This window comes from Ruditapes philippinarum, unplaced genomic scaffold (assembly GCF_026571515.1).
Source record: "Ruditapes philippinarum isolate M1 unplaced genomic scaffold, ASM2657151v2 ctg359_1_1_1_1, whole genome shotgun sequence".
Classification (NCBI taxonomy): Eukaryota; Metazoa; Mollusca; class Bivalvia; order Venerida; family Veneridae; genus Ruditapes; species Ruditapes philippinarum.
The window spans coordinates 511111-529059 of record NW_026863896.1 but is presented as its reverse complement, the minus strand read 5'-3'; the positions used below and the strand labels follow the sequence as shown (position 1 = coordinate 529059).

The 17949-nt window shown below is 31.9% G+C and overlaps 1 protein-coding gene across 2 annotated transcripts in view; it reads left to right on the top strand.

Annotated features, from left to right (window-relative positions):
* LOC132723702 (deoxynucleoside triphosphate triphosphohydrolase SAMHD1-like) overlaps positions 1–17949 on the top strand; it is a 24218-nt gene extending 6269 nt beyond the window's left edge. For both annotated transcript variants that reach the window (XM_060708484.1, XM_060708483.1), the window contains exons 2-17: positions 2177–2431; positions 5338–5404; positions 6327–6417; positions 6904–7064; positions 7737–7852; positions 8571–8641; positions 9035–9181; positions 9961–10008; positions 10626–10790; positions 11769–11860; positions 12607–12663; positions 13237–13435; positions 14534–14629; positions 15213–15317; positions 16102–16239; positions 16924–17949. In XM_060708484.1, coding sequence (XP_060564467.1) covers positions 2197–2431; positions 5338–5404; positions 6327–6417; positions 6904–7064; positions 7737–7852; positions 8571–8641; positions 9035–9181; positions 9961–10008; positions 10626–10790; positions 11769–11860; positions 12607–12663; positions 13237–13435; positions 14534–14629; positions 15213–15317; positions 16102–16239; positions 16924–17067 — 1932 coding nt within the window. In that variant the 5' untranslated portion in view covers positions 2177–2196 and the 3' untranslated portion in view covers positions 17068–17949. The remainder of the gene's footprint in view (positions 1–2176; positions 2432–5337; positions 5405–6326; positions 6418–6903; positions 7065–7736; positions 7853–8570; positions 8642–9034; positions 9182–9960; positions 10009–10625; positions 10791–11768; positions 11861–12606; positions 12664–13236; positions 13436–14533; positions 14630–15212; positions 15318–16101; positions 16240–16923) is intronic.

Sequence of the window (17949 nt, the reverse complement as noted above, 5' to 3'; positions counted from 1 at the left end):
TCGTTGGCTACAATCGCGCAGTGTGTCCTAAACCGATTAACAGCCCAAGAAATAGTACATGAATTTGATCCTTCAAAACTCCCATACTTTGTCTGGATATCTTAAAATCTTTCATATTTAGCCTTTTCAATTTCAAATTAAGTTATCCAAGTTAAAATATGAACGTATATTATTGATAAAAACGTTGTAGTCCCGTAGTATTATTGCGCAATATGCAAATTACTGCCGAAACGATTTACCGCTGTCGAAAAAGTAGGACAGCAAATTATACTACAATAAAGGTGTAACCTCTGAGTTCCAAGACATTATTAGTAGGAAATAAATATTTCTTCATTATACAAAACATTATTATTAACAAATCGAAAGTTAATCAAAAGTTTTTCGTGACTCTAGGATAACTCGCGCATTAATAAAAGAAGAACTATTTTCATGACTCATACCGCGGGTTTAGCTGAATATTCAGCAGTTATTAATATCTTAGATACAGTACAATGGTTAGTAGAAATATCTATTTTTGAAAATGCATGTAAGAAGAGAGTTTAATTTTCAACACTTGACCGCCATGTAGTCTTTCATGGTAAGGAAGTTATAATATCAGTTCTACTTCCGATTCTTGTGGTTTGTTTACATATTTTTCTAGGTCATGATATGAGTTAACCTTCGCTATTCTAAAAATAGATTCTGCTTCACCTGTTCTGATTTTTGGACAGGCGATTAGGGAGTACACATTATACATGTAATAAACCAATTATTTACTTTTAGAAATTCTATACAATTGTAAGAAGCAAACAAGTTGAAAATGGAATTTAGTGTGAAATTGAAAAGGACAACTAAACACTGTAGTGCTTAAGTGACATTTAAATTAAAATAAAAACGATGTGCTCTGGCCTCTACATCTTTACCTTGTAAATAAAAAAAATCTAAAAAATACACTATAAATTGCTGATGATTTTAACCAAAATTTTTTTTAATGAGACATAAAAAATACAAATGACTTATATTTTATTGTCTATATGCCCACTATGATATAACACGAAGCAATTCTAAATAGCATTCTCGAATGTATAATGTATTAATTTATGTTTGAAGTTTATTTGCCTGGTTTTATTTTAGAAATATTTCGTTAACAGTTTTTTTTTCTATTTACATATCATTTCTTGGAATAAATCGATAAGGACACTGATTTACAAGTTTGACCAGAGTTTTTAGGCATAAATTTCATTCTGTATTTAAGTGCTTGAAAGTAGAAAATCTGAATTATATCAGTTTGGGACACAAAATATATTGCTCTACAAATCTCGAACTTGTATGGAACGAATTTTCTCTGTTATATATTTTGTGTTTTGTTTTTGTTTTGTTTTTTCTAAAAGAAGCCTTAATGTCTCTCCGGTTGCATGTCCGTCGCATTCAGTGCTGCAGCACTTTGATTACCTTTGAGCATTTCTAGTTTCAACTTTTCTATGACAATTTGAAACGTAAAAATAATTAAAATTAACTTGAATGTAGAGGCATGCTGCTTTAAAAGGAGGATTTTTTTCCCAGGATTTAAGGAACATGACCCATACCCATGGATTTGGGAATTTCAGTGATGATTGGGAAAAAATCATGAATAAAATTTTGCAGTTATTAAATGAATACAAACATTGATAAATCACTGTCTAGGATGACATCTTCAAACATTTAAGCACCATAAGTTTACAGTGAAGAAGCCCTTTTTTCAAAAATACATGTATTTTAGAATTTTTTATTCAATATTTTTATTTTGCAACATTCAATTAGAAATTTTTTCCTGTGGATTGGGAAAATAATATACTATTTTCAATTGGGAATATGACTGAATATCGGCTACATGTATAAAATAAGCCAAAAAAAATCCCTGTACAGTCATGATATACACATATTATTGGATAAATCTTAGCTCACATAAAGAAAACAAGGATATCTAGATTTGATGATACTTTATATAATTATAGTCTCTAGCTTATCTTAAAAAGGTATTGAACTCGGCAAGATGCATAATGGACCACTTGACATTTTCTTCCTCCAGTCGTCACATTATCTTCCCAGTGTTATGTGAATCTATGCAAAGTAAACAAACAAAAACTTAATACAGCACATCTGTTGCAGGTGGATAGGTTCATATTAAGGATTTATTTTCTAGTTTTTTGAAATTCAGTGTCCTGGTTGTAGGACAAGATGGCAGCTTCTTTGTTTGGATTGGAGGAAGACCTCGTCCCGCTCTCACAGGAATCTGATGACAATGAAGAGGCTCCCAGACCACCGAAAAGGTTCCGGTGCAATTCGTATGAAAACACGAACCAGAACAACAGTTCACGATCGCATAACCGTGATTGGGAGACATGGAATAGTGATTTACTGGCTTTCAAGTTAGAGGAGCAGGGACTTAAGGATGTGGCAGACATATTTAAAGGTACATGATTTGAATTAATCTTTTGTCTGATTGATGTTGTTACCAGTGTTGCCTTCATCGTTAGATGGATCTATACTATTAAATGGACCTGTTAGAAATTGCTTTTTTTCTCTCCCAAAATGGTGGTTAAATTCAGTTTGGCAATTGTGGTGACTTCCAATTTACCTAATTATTACTTACAAAATTTCCAATTAGGCAACACAAACTGTTTCCCTATACGCATGTAAATAGTCATAATGAAATGCTGGTTTCAGGTCATTTCATAGGAGAAATTTTTTAGCCAAGCTATGGTAATTCAGAACTAGCTTGGCTCTTGAGTTTGGATGTTAAAACCCATGATAGTTCAAACCTTCATAACAATTTCTTTGTAAAAATAACATCTACTGGTACTCAAATTGAAAGTTACTGTGGCTAATCATTAAATCTAAGTTTAAATGAAAACTTTACTTAAATAAACATTATTTAATTTTTAGAAAACTAAATTACAAAATTTAATAGATGTCAGATATGTACTTTGACTATGTTTGCACAGTACTTCATGGGGAAATAAGTCACTGCTTAAGTTTTAAGTGTTGATTAGGTCGTTGAAGTGGAAAATTTGCTTTTTGTACGAGATGAAATTAATAATATTTTCCTACGTGAAAGTAATGACATTTTGTAATTGGAATGTAATGTTTCATAACATTATAAACATGTTTATCCAAAATATATGTAATATTATGTGTTACTTAAATATACAGATCATTTTGAAGGCATTGATGTAACCTTTTTTATGTCAAGGCAGTTAAGTTTCTCCCATATTAAATAAGTATATAGAATTGAAAGGTTTAAAGATGAGTTATTTCTGTTTAATCAGATATAGAATCAATATATCTTATACATTTGGATGGGTTTTAAGTCTTGCATCATTAATCTGTTGACTATAAATAATCCATACTTTATAAGCTTATATCTTATTTCAATTTCATTTCTGTAGTTAAAAAAATGTAAGAAATTTAAGTCTGACCAGACTATACTGTTGGCTGACAAGCTGGAAATTTTAATTTCAAAAGCCCATTATGCCCCAGAAATGCTTTTAATTTTAATTCTAAAAAGGTTTTTATTTTTGATCGCCTGTTATAGTTTCCAAAAAAGTTGGCCAATTACTAGAATCATGTTTCACTTCTGTTGCTTTTTTAGAAATTAATGCAGCTATAGTAATTTACTATTTTGTATGGAAGTAGAAAAAAAGTACTACCCGGTACTTTGTTTACATTTTGCAACTTTTATGACAATTAATTTTCTTTTCTTATGCATGGCTACTTTCTTCAGGTGATATTGATAAGCTTCTTACATGCTCTAAAACAAATATCGAACATAATAGAATTCATATTTGCCCATTCTAAAGATAGAGGAAAAAATTATTCGTGTCCGAGACATTGTGTGCTTTTAGATATTAATATCCCCTAAATTTTTTTTATTTTTTTTTGAAGCCCAAGAGGTAACTCAGTTTATTGTCCCCGTAATAGGTAAAATAGGGTCAGGGATCCATCCACTATTTTACCTTACAATTTATTATAATGTTACAAAAAAACATAAGGGCATTTATATCATACATAATTTTATAATATATACAATACACAGAAGATAAATGTTCTCTTGGGATTCAGAGTATTTCATTTCCACAAAAAACTAGATATAATATACACAAACTGTAAATTATCCCCTAAATTGATAATGGACAGTTCCAAAAATACAAGCTGGATTAAAGTCCATTAATAGTTAGAAAATGTTATTTGAGACTAGGTTCAAAAAGTGGCATGTTTGTAAGGGCCCAAAGTTGTTTATTGTCATTCAACAGCTGTTGCTGTTTCTGATCGCATTTCTTTGATCTATTGTCTCTCAATTTTAAAGTACCCTATTTTGCAACCTTCACTTATTAATAAGGAAAAAAACTGTGACAACTGTGGGAAAGAATGTAGTGTATTACTGCTGTCAATGTTACATGTTTTCCAAAACATTTGACATTGTTCATCAAACAATAGACTGTACATGTATCTCAACAACTTGCATATTATACTTAGTACTTTAATTTATGAAAGGGGGATAAGAAATAAAAAGATTACAAAACTTGACAATTTTTTAAACAAATGAAAGGTAAATTATGCAAACCCATGACTATTTTAAGTAGTATTTATTTTTATGTAACCATACACATTTAAAGATTCTGACTATTTAAAATGTATTGGTCTACAATGGGCATATTTTGCATACATATTTCAAATATTGATAAAAACAAAAGAAATCTGGTTATTCTCATTTGCATATTCTTAAGAATAAAATGCTGATAGTTTCATCAAAATAATCATGAACTTGGAGGCATGTTACATTAAAAAAGAACAAAAAGATTTTGAAATGAATATTTAATATCTAATGAATATATTTATTCCTTATTCCTTTGTCTAGAATACAAGTTAAAGAAAATATAAAGTTTTCATTATACAGCTTAAGTCCTGACTAAAAACTTATTGATTAAAACATGGATTCTCAGTATACATGTATTTTATTTACAATTTTAAGACATATAAAAGTGACGGTTGATAATTTACACAATATGGCTTTGAAATCATGTAGTTTTCTCCCAAAATACAGTTTTCATCTGTTTTTTTCTTCTCCCTTTTGCAGAAATTTTGCATTATTTTTCCCGAATTTAAATGAAAGGCTCTTTCTCTACCTGTGTAAACTTGTCCTGCATTCTCGCTTGCAGAAAACACATGTATACATATGTATACATGTATATAATTTTCACTTATCTGGTCAGTATGCCATAACATCAGTCTGTTATCAATATATTATCAACTTATTGATAATTAACAATTAGTGCCAGAGGGTAGTGATAATTGAATGAATTGATACATGTTTTGTAGATCAAGAGATACCAGGCTGTGTCCTGCCTAAACTGACCGAAGATCACCTGGATAGATATGGTATAAGGTCAGTGCTGGTATTAATTATTCTATAATAAACATATTCTCTAACCATAAATCTAATAAGCAGCCGTCCATTTAGCTCAATAGGTAGAGCGTTGGACTGTGAATCGGGCGACCCGGGTTTGATTCCCGGACGGCGCAGGTCACTTTCGTTATGATTGATTATGAAATCCTTTCTAGTGTCATTCCCACTGTACCTCTGCTTTTGCATGTACAGAAGTTTCAGTTCCATGGTAAACTGCTTGACAGCCTGCCCAGGAACGATGCCGTGGTTGAACTGTGCTCTGGTGAATTCAATGTGGCTTACTGTTGTGATTCGGAGTGAAACCTACTTACACCACCACCATCATAAATCTTTTAATAGATAAATTCTGCAACATGTATAAATAGAATATTTTTTATTGTAATTCTATGAAACATTGTTGTAGTGAAACCTAAATTTGTGCTTTAATTTTTATTATGAAATTTGTTTGATTTCTTGTGACTTGATGTTAATCCTCTGTGTTCAAATCTTGCTAAAGACATAGTTTGTTCATATTACAAAGCTTTTTATATCAAACTAGATTTATGGAAAGACGGTCTGCTCAGACTTGTAGCAGTAAAGCTATAAAACATCCATGTGCCAATGTGGCTTAACATGTCAATTGTCAATAATATGTGATAAAACAAGTATCATTATGTTAGTAATGTAATGGTGAAAATAATAATTGTATTTAGGTACACCAGGGAGTTTAAATTCTTTGATGTGAGGAAGCTATCCAGCTAGCTTGCAGGACATCAGTTGTTCTACTCAGTGCAAAAATGCCAGTGCCAAAAATAGTGCAAGGAGGGGCACCTATGGTTTTCTTTCACCAGTTCAGCTGGAAAGTCCCCCCACACACACACACACAATACAGACGAACAAAAAATGTTCTTATATTTTACAGTAAACTTGGGAAGAAGCTGCAGGTTATGAAGTTTATAGAGGATGTCACAATGAAAGTGATAGACATTGACATGGATGAAAGGAATAGAAAGGTAAATGATTGTAAATATGAAATTTCTTCCTTCTGTCCTTCTTTATGTCCTTCATTCTCTCTGTCCTTCCTTCTTTCTATACTTCCTTCTTTATTTCCTTCCTCTCTCCCTCCTATCCATTTGTCTTATTTGTGTCCATTGATTGAAAGAAATGTTTTAAATGTTTATTAGGACCATGTTAATGATTTTTCTTTGAAGTATCAATATGAAATTTAAATTTGAAAAATATGTTTTAAAAAGTATATTCAGCAAATAAAATATAATTTACTGTATTCCCACAGGATGGAAGTTGTGAATATTTAGTGTTTTGAAGTGGCTTTTTTATTAACATATCCATTTTTATGAGGTCATGAAAATAAAAGATAAAAAGGTCTTACATTTCATTTCCTTACCTGGTGAAACATGAGCATATAAGTATAAAATTTCACTGGTTGGTAATAATGGTTTTATGTCTGTATATCTTATTGCATGATATGCATATTTCAGATATTTAATGACCCAATTCATGGACACATAGAGTTACATCCCTTGTGTGTTAGGATAATAGATACACCACAGTTTCAGAGGTTGCGCTTCATCAAACAACTTGGAACCTGTTACTTTGTGTATCCAGGAGCTACACATAATAGATTCGAACATTCTTTAGGGTAAATATATGCATTTCGAAATACAGTTTAATTTTTTTCTTTTATCATTTCTTTAAAAATCAGTAAAACTGGGGAAAATTCCGTCAAAAAATCTTCTAATAAGAAATTTCAGGTTTATAATAGAAACTCCATAATTATACTATTTAAACAAAAAGCAGATTTTAATTCTTTCTTTTTTGTAACTTAAAAATCACAGACATAAGATGGTGATTAAAGACATTGTCTCTTCAAAAGTTAGATAAATCATTTTAGAACTGGGTTCAAAAATGAACTGACCTTAAGAACTTTATACTTTTCCATTTACTTACTGTATAAGTGGATATTTCTGCATGTCCAAAAGTTTTTAATTTAAAATTCCAGACATTTCGTGTTACAAAATATTGGCAAATCCTGCAAGGGTAGAATTTAATAATAGATTGGTTTATATTTACGTTAGAGGAAATTTTAGCAATTTTTGTCAATTTGCAAAATTCGCCAATATTTCTGCATCGTTAATTTAACCACTTTTACAGTAGGTGAGTGATATAAGTCCACTTGGGGACTTGATATCTACTTTTCCAAAAACTGAGGTAACTTGTATATGTCCACTTGGGCTTCATATCTGATTATATTGTCAGAGTTTGAAATCATTGAATGACTCTAAATATTTTTGTATTTCGTATAATATTTCAGGGTGTGCCATCTTGCGGGACGACTTGTTCGAGCGTTAAAGGCCAGACAACCTAAGTTAGGTATAACTGAAAAAGACGTTCTTTGTGTGGAAATAGCTGGTCTCTGCCATGATCTTGGTGAGTTTTTGAAAACTTTATTCGCACATTATAAGTGAAAACATACCAGGAGCTTTTGAGAGGATTTGATTTTAAATCACTTTTCCTTCACCTTTTTGGGTTCAGATTTCTAAACGTATGTTGAATTCTTTCTTTGAGGAAGCAATCCTGTTAAGTTGCTAAAAATCAATGTTGTATCATGCCAGAAATGACTTGGGGGAACTTTCTTCCCCAACACAGTCTTGAAGTTGTGATATGACGTTTTCAATGTTGGTGTGCCCTGAAATCTATTTGAAAGAAAACTCAATTTAATCTGATTATTTCAGCTTACATTAAAAAATTCTAGTTTATACTAGTCAGTCAGTAAGTTGTTTTTGAGGGCTGAAACTATGTGTCCATGAAATGTGCTATTTTTAACTTGACTCTTTGAAGAATAGGGAGAGCTATTGTACTCCCCTAGGTGTCTGCATCACACTTTGGTTATTGCGTGCAAGTTGGTATCTACTGAAGGGAATTGGTTGAAACTTCACACGCCTATTTGAGAGCATAAAAGAAGGTCACTTCCCAAGGCCAATAACTGTAACATGGGTTTTGACAGAATAATGGCCCTTATTGAACTTAGAAAATTCTACCTTATCCAGGCAAAGCACTGAGAATAGTCGAGCATGCTGTCCTACTGACAGCTCTTGTTTATGTATAAAGGAACATATATGCTGATATCTTTTTTTCTTTTCTGCAGGTCATGGACCTTTCTCTCATTTATTTGATGGTAAATTTATTCCTCATATGTGCCCAGACAGTAAATGGAGGGTAAAAAGATATTTTTGCAATTTTTCTTGTATTTTAAAACAGGATTTTTTAAAAATTTGTTCAGATTATTGTAAGTATTGATATTTGATAAAGAATTATGTCAAAGAAAGGTTAACCCTATCATCCTAACTTTATAAAATGGAAATTTGAAACTTCAGACACTTACTTGAGAGTTTAACAGGTCACTCTCGAAGGTCCATTTTAACATGGATTTTGATAGAACTACTGAGAAAATTCTATATTTATTATCCAGGCCCATGTTTACTATCAAGCACTGTGCATAGGCGAGCACTCTGTCCTAACGGCAGCTCTTGTTGAAGATTTATTTACTTGTCTGAAGATGTGTCACTTTAAGTTTATATTAAATTTTGTTTAATTTCTTTTCATTAAAAGCATGAAGATGCGTCACGTATGATGTTCCATTACATGTTGGAGGAGAATGATTTACGACCAGTGTTTGAGCAAGAAGGACTTTCTGCTACTGATATAACCTTCATCGAAGAACAAGTCACTGGACCAAAGAAAAACTATGAACCTGGGGTAAGAGGTCACCTCTTTAAAGTACTGATACTTAAGATCTGTCTTTTTGTAACACATATGTCATATATGGGATATGCTGTTGCTAAACTGAAGTGATTATTGATTACATACTTTGCTGTTTGTATTTTTTTCAAGATTTATTCAGTTTGTTTTTTTACTCCCTGATAAAAGTTTTAGTGAGAACATCTACTTTGTCCTTTCAACCCTTTTAACTATATTTTTATATAGCTAACAAACAAATGAATACTCTAGATCAATGAGTATAGAAATTAAAGCAGGTGTGCACTTATACTTAATAGTTTTCCCCTGAAATTTTGTTTTCTTTAAGGATGTCATGTTTATCTGTTTAAACAGGTACGGTCGGTTTTTAGCTAAAAACTGGTTAGAAAATTCAATAACCGGTAACCAAAGTTAGTATTTAACAAAGATAAGAAGATATAACAATTTGGTTTGTATTTGAGTTGCACTCAACGATGTATTTTTCAAGTATGGTACAACCCTAACACAAAACAGTCACTTTCTATTCAGATATTTATTGTAATCATTTTGAGTTCAAGAAGACACAAATGAAATGTCATATCTTGTCATAAAGAAACAAAGTAAATGTTGAAAATCTAAGGATTTTTTAAGTATGGTGGAATAAACGCTTAACACGGTGTCTGTTCTCCGTTTAAAAGGTTGACATTTTTTCTATCCCTGACACCCCTAGTTTTCTTTCCATGCTTACTAGTATGCTATGAATTAATCAATTTATGCAGTGTTGAAAATGTGTATTTCAGACTTGGCCATATGAAGGAAGACTGAGAAACAAAAGCTTTTTATATGAGGTAATTTTTTTATAACAAGTTCAATGTTTCTGTCGGCCAAAGGCAAGCTGTTATGTGTCTTACATTTCTGTTAGGGAATTATAAATGTGTAGGTGATATAACTACAAAACAAGCAGGTTCTTTTTTAAAGCAATTATACAAGTGTTATAGTCAAAATGGAATCTTAAAATCCCCTAACAAATTAAACATGGCAAATGCCCTGTTTTATGATGGAAGTGGTTAATGCAACCAGACTTAAAACACACTAGCGTCAGCTTAGGCAGAATCCAACATTTACGAAAAATTTGTGCTGAAAGTTTCTCAAGGATCAAAATTATAACTCTGATTGAATGTATGAATCAAGAACATAATTATATGAGCCGCGTCACGACAAACCAACATAATGGGTTTGCGACCAGCATGGATCCAGACCAGCCTGCGCTGCGCACCCGCGCAGTCTGATCAGGATCCATGCTGTTCGCTATCAGTTTCTCTACTTGTTATAGAGTTTGTAAGCAAACAGCATGGATCCTGATCAGACTGCGTGGGTGCGCAGGCTGGTCTGGATCCATGCTGGTCGCAAACCCATTATGTTGGTTTTGTCGTGACACGGCTCATATATTGTTTTTAAACATTAGATTGTTGCCAACAAGAGAAATGGTATAGATGTTGATAAATGGGATTATTTTGCTCGAGACTGTCATATGCTGGGTATAAAGAATAACTTTGACCACAATAGATGTATACATTTTGCACGGGTTCTACACGTGGAAGGTGAATGGCAGATTTGCTCAAGAGATAAGGTATGGTTACTTGATATTTTAATGGCACCTTAAGTCTCGGATATGAATACATTTTTCTGTCTTTAGAAAAAGCAAACATGTGCTTGATAATGTTGTAGTGATGGATTTAGAGTGACTATGTGTTGAATGCTTATAAACTGAAGAAAATAGCACTGAATGTGAAAGATGTTGTCAATAAGGTAGCTAAATGTAAAAGTAATGTGGTTATTTGACATCTTAACAAAACACCAAATCACTAACTGCAAAAATGTCAACAAAAATTTATATCCCTCAGCTTTACAGCTTATGAATAATTGTTTGGAAACTGCAACAGGACACCAAAAGGTAAATTGACAGTCCTAATGACAAATATCCTATATTGTTTTGAAACAATTTGAAACATTTTAATATGATCAGTTTTTAGGAAATCTTTGTAACCTAAGACTTAGTATAAAACTAAGTGTAAAACTATCAATAATACTGTCAAGGTTTTTAAAAATGAAAGATCTTGGTTCAGCACAAATATGCTGTTCTAAGAACTTTTGATATAACTGAAGAAGACAAAAAATTGGTGAAATAAATTGCAATGTTATTTTTTAGAAACAATTCAACTTTCAGTTTGAATGTATAGTTCCACAAATGCTTTTTTCCAAAAAAAAAAAAAAAAAAATTCAAAAAACAATACCAAATTTAGAATTAAAATGTCATTATATTAAAAAAAAATGTAAAAAGACATATAAATTTGTAGCCTAATATGGTCAAGATTGTGAATTTTCACCAGAATTGTGAACAGATCTGGTCTGAAAGTTTTGATTTTGAATGGGTTACTTATTCCATACCACTTATATAGAGAGAAAAATTGCTAGGTAATTTCTATGGGTATCACATGTCTTGTGCACATGGCAACCTTTTACAAATAAGAATAGTTTTTAGATTGTCATAAATATTAACATAAATCAGGATGTTAATACATAAAGTATTGTTGCTCTTTCCATGCAGGAGGTTGGAAACTTATATGATATGTTTCACACAAGAAGTACACTTCACAGACGGGCATACCAGCATAAAACCACAAATGTAATAGATACTATGTAAGTATATCAGAAATAATTGTAATGGATTTGTCCGTCTTTGAATTCTGAATTGTCCATTACTAGTTTAATAGTGGGATTTTAATATCAAAATGATGAAATTTGGAAGCTAACGGTATAGAGTCTGTACTTACTGCACAGTTGTCATATCATATAATCAAGATAATACTGGTTGGTTTAAAATCCAAAACAGTACTGATCGACTTAAAATTCTAGACAGTACTGGTTGGCACAAAACTAGACAGTACTTAAAATCCTAGACAGTACTGGTGTGCTTAAAATCCTATAGAGACCAGATGTGCTTAAAATCCTAGACAGATCTGGTTGGCTGAAAATCAAGACAGAACTTTTTGGTTTAAAATCCTAGAAAGAGCTGATAAACAGAACTGGTTGGCTCAAAATCCTAAACATACTGGTTGAATTAAATCATAACTCTAGTCGGCTTGAAATGCTAAAAAGAACTTGTTGACTTAAAATTCTAGACAATATTTGTTGGCTTAAATCCTAGACAGTACTTGTTGGCTTAAAAGCCTAGACAGTACTGATTGACTTAAAATTCTAGACAGTACTTGTTGGCTTAAAATCTTACACAGTATTGGTTTACTAAGAATCCTAGACAGAATTGGTTGACTTAAAATCCTAGACAGTACTTGTTGGCTTAAAATCTATTTTAAAAAAACCTCATAAGCTGTTATATTGATTATCTTTTACTTGTAATAATAATGAATGCATTAATATATTTACAGGCTTGTTGAAGCTATGATAAAAGCAAATGATTGCATTAAGTTTGCTGGAAAAGATGGGTAAGTTTTATATTATTTCGACAGCAATAATAAAAAAAGCGCACCCTCAGAGCAAACTAATAATGCCCAAACAGTGTCAAATATTCTTCATTTTCTCAATAATCGGGGATAAAATAACTTTTTACAGCTTTGCCTTGTCATCTTATTCGGTACATGTACAATCCAAGTGACAGATATGCATGTGACTTAATGTCTTTACTAACCACTGCCAAAATATGGGAAGCCTGATTCAAAGAACAAATTAAATATGATATAATAATGAATATACATTTAGGTTTTTTATGTACATAGCTGGAATTATGTTTTTGAAAGGTGTTTTATGATGAGTAAATATAAATAACTAAAGCTAAATATTAACTGTTTTGTATTTACTTAGATTTTCTTTCAATCTGATAATAATTTCTAGCCTGTCTGACCAGAGGTCTGGCAGATTTTTTAGCCTTTCAGAAAGTCTGCCTCACTGAGTCATTTAACGCTTTACCCGAAAGAAATACTAGAATAATAGTACTATGTCAATATATTAATTATAGAAGTGAGGTAGGAAATAATACCATGTTAATATATTAATTATAGAAGTGAGGTAAGGATGTCAGACACTATACATGACATGAAGGCGTACAGTCAGATGACAGATCATGTGTTCTTCCTGATCCTCAACTCCACAGACCCTAAACTACAGGAATCTAGAGAAATCCTTAGCAATATCATGAAAAGAAATCTTTACAAGTGTGTTGGTCAGACACAACTTAAACATGAACATACTATTTCAAAGGTAAGTGAGGCGCATGCATTCTAATAGTTTTTAAAAGCCTGTTTCAAAAACAGGTCGTATTATAGGAACACTCCTGACGGGATGGGCTACTGTTCCCTCCTACATGTACCTAATTCAGGGTCACATAGAGATGTCAAATGAAAGATTAAAACAAGATGTGTACGGGGACCAGTTAGTCAACATTGATTGATGGCTTGTAACACAAATGATAACTATCATGACTACAAGTGTGACACATGTATGTAATTTAGGTCAAGGTCACTAGAGATGTGAAGTATCCAGATATTGTACAGATATTGCCAAGAGTATATCTCCTGTATGCATATCTATAATGCTGACATCTTTGTCAAATACTTCTGTGACGGGCATCTTTGCATCAATGTTGCCCTTGTTTTGTTTACGGATGTTGGAAAACTTTTTACAGGTGAGTAGTACAGACAGAATTAAAGCATGAATGTATTTTTTATAATACATTATATTATATTTATAAGTTAATGTATATAAGATACTTATTTGAGAGGTAATCTATTTATTTTTAGTTTTGAAAAATGTTAAAAACTTATATCTATGACACTAACAATTTCATGACTGCCAAAAGCCATTTTTAATGGGATATAAGATTAATCCTTTTTGAAATTTAGCAAATAAGTAAGGGAAAGACTTTTAAGCTCTATTTCTAGGTTACACTGAAACTGCTGAAGCATGGCTATTCAAGAAAACTATATCTAATCATTTTTATATCTAGACAAACATGAAATGAAATATTTTTTGTTGCAAATCTATTTTCTTTCCCTTTTAGCTTCACTATTCAAAAGAGTAAAGAGAGCTATTGTACTCACCAAGGCATTTCTGTGGCAGTCATGCTTTGGCTAAGTTTTTGCATGCAAGTTGATATCTCTAAAACTACGGAAGAAAATTAATTGAAACTTTACACACTTGTTCTCTATGATTAGCTAACAGCACAGGTCCCATAACTCTTAGTTACCTTTTAACAGAATTGTGCACCTTTTCTTACTGTCAGGCAGTGAGAATAGTCAAGCATGCTGTCTTAACAACAACTCTTGTTCTTTTGAACATCTTTTAATATTCTTATTTTAGCACCAGCTACCAAAGATAACAGGGGAGATAATTTCCAGAATAAATCCAATGGAACGAAAGAATTCAAACCTAAGAGATGACAGTATCATTGTACATGTATGTATATATAAATAAGTGTTTTGTCAGATTTTGAAAAATAGTGGTTAATGGCATTTGGAGGGGGGTAAGTGTGTTGTAATTGTTATTATAAGAGAGAATTTAATCCTTTTTATTGAATTTAATGGTATGCTATTGTCAGTCTGTATTCATGGAAGAATATGGTATATATTAAAAGTGAGACTAAAAAGGATTGGAGCATCACACTAAATACCTTAGTCTGGTATATACCGGACAAGGCGCTAGAATGGTAAAATGGTAAAATCTTGCCTTTTTACCCAGCAGAGTGAACTTTAAAAGGTCTAGTTCATCTTTTCACTCCGATTTATGTATGATAATGAATGAAAAATGTAATAATCGGCGAAAAAAACGATATTTGTCTATTTGTGATCATGATTTCTGCAAGCGTCGAGGTACTGCTCCAGTCCTGTAATGAGTTAAATCCATATATTAATGGTGTTCTACATGTATTTACAGTTGGTATAAATTAATTTTGTTTTATATTCAATTTAATGGTATGATATTGTCAGTCAGAATGCATGGAATAATAATATTATATATATTGATCTTGTACTATTTGCAGTTGGTATACTTGGATTATGGAATGAAGGATAAGAATCCGATAGACAATGTACGATTCTACAGCAAGGAAAATCCAGACAGAGCCGTGAGAGTCAGGAAAGACCAGGTGATTTAACAGAAATAATTGAAATAGAGTCCTATTGTTTTGTTCTGGGAGTGGGGGAGGGGGGGTGCCAAGCTTTGCAGTTGGCAAACATTTCAGATTGTTGACCTCCATGTGAGAAAACTGGCTAGCTAGTTTATGAAAGTAGAGCCAGCAAAATCACATATTGACGTGTCCATTTTTATCTGAAACATTTCTTATATGTCCACAAAATATCTATGTAGTAAATTCTTCAAAATTTTCGCTTGTCTGTACATTCTGTGGGACAACCTGGGCATTACTGACAATTGATTTTGCCACCCCCGGAAAAGTTTGTGGTTCTAAAAGACCTTGATAGTTCAGTATGACTTCATGTTACTGTGTTGATAATACTATGTAACATCTGTTGCTTTTTATAAGCATTTTATATTTTGACATCAATTCCTATTGTTGATGATTGTCATATACATACATACATATATTTTTAAGTTCATTGTTACTACTATAGTATGAATCAACTTTTATTTTCTTTAACATCTTTATTTGATCTTATCTCATTATTATTGTGATTTATATGTCAGTTAACACGACACTTGATTAGAAATAATAGTTATTCTGTTGTATTCTATTCTACATGTCATGTACTGATTTAATCCTTAAGCCTAAACAATAACAGTCAACATTAAATATGCAATGTATATATACAATGTAGTTTATTTTTGTGTGGTTCTTGCATTAATTCTCCAATGCAGATACAAATGATATCATGATTTCCTGGAATAATATTTTTAGAAATTTTTACTCCTAGGTGTCGAACCTGTTACCGGAAACATTTGCTGAACAGCAGATCCGAGTATACTGCAAGCAAGTAGATGAGCCAACGTTAAATATGGTGAAAGATGCATTCAGAGGCTGGTGTAAGGATAAAAATCATCCGCCACCAAAGGTAAAATTGAATTTTTAATTTTGATATTAATCGTTTGTAACATCAGTTTTCATTGGATGATCACTGATATTTATATTGTGTGTAATAAAATATGTTCTGTTATATTAACTTTCTACTGTAGGAACTGTAGGAAATTTACTTTATACTAATTTATTTTAGTTTGATTGTGAAGGAAGCTATAAGTTTATTGAAACACTCTCGAATCTGTTCCTGGAACCAGCTAGTACTAAGCAATAACATTCATGCCTGAAATAATGCACAGTAGGACACCTGAGGTCTTCCTCCACCAGTAAAGCTGAAAGTAGCCAAATGACCTATACTGTGTCGGTGTGATGTAAAACCCAAACAAACAAACAAACTAAGCAATAATAAGTTTCTTGCTCAAGGAATCAAAGGCTCGCCCCTGACAGGGTTTGAACCCACTCAGTCAGCAATCCTGAGATTACTAGTCTGACGTGTTAACTACTCGGCCACACTGTAGGAATGTTTTAGAAATTGTAGGAAATTTAAGAATTAAGAGTTCAAAAAGACCTCTGGGTATAGGCATTTATTTGCCTATCACATGCATGATTAGCCAAAAAGAAACATGATTTTTGTTACTGGTGGTATAAAATTGTGAGATTGTAGTATTTCCTTCAGACATCATCAAAAGTGTAAAACATATTTTGTATGATTTGAACACAGGGTGGTGAAGTGAACTCCCTTGAACTGACCCCAGTGAAGAGACAGGAAGATCCAGCCACGCCTACAAATTCTGTACAGAATGGAAACTCCAAGGATCTCACACCTGGAAGTGCAGGAAAATTTAAGTCCCGCCTCTCCTTCTAAATATTTGTTTGCTGGGGAGATTAGAGGAGATCATAAGTTGTGGTTTATATTTGTCCTGGCTTTAATATTGAGAACAAGCCATACCTTAGATAGAAAAGTCAAAGTAGTTATTGTCATTTTGTTAAGAGAACTTACAGTTTTAAGAATGTTGAGTTAGATGATACTTTTGAGAGTAAGATTAATTGGTGATTGAGAGAAAAAAAGCAAATAAAAAATTGATAACAGTAGAAGCAAACAGAAGTTGAAGTGGAAACATACCAATTAAGAGTGTTGAAAATATGGGAAATTTTTAGTACTGGTTATTGTATAGGGGTGTTTAAATATTGCACAGAAACATAGTTATATACAAGTAACCTATTAATTGTTTACTGTTATGTTAAAATGTATATCATAATAATATGAATTGTATCTCTTTTTGTAAATGATTACAAGAATGGAAGGAAAACTAGATCTATATTCCTCCCAGTTTTTATTAAGATGAATTTTCTGAGTGTGAATTAGATTTTTATTGTATACACTGCCACTCTCAATCTTTTAAGAAACAAACTTAAGCAAAATGGTTTTTCAAAAACATTTGTGTTACAAATTCAAAATTTAAAGTTTTAAAGGTCCACGCCTACAGATAAAAGAAAATAATGAAACTGACTATGAATATGTAAAGTTGTTCACAATCCATGAGACTTGGCTGAATTTTTTATTTTATTTTAGAATTTTACTTTTTCTGTTACTATTAAGACCATAGAGATATTTTTGGCATAATTTTGACCCATTTTAATTAGATTTTCTGGATTGTAAATGCCTAAGACTAGCTTAGATTATTTTTCAAGGCTTTAAAAAAAAAATTTTTTCTATTTTAAACACTTTGTAAAATTTCATTAAAGT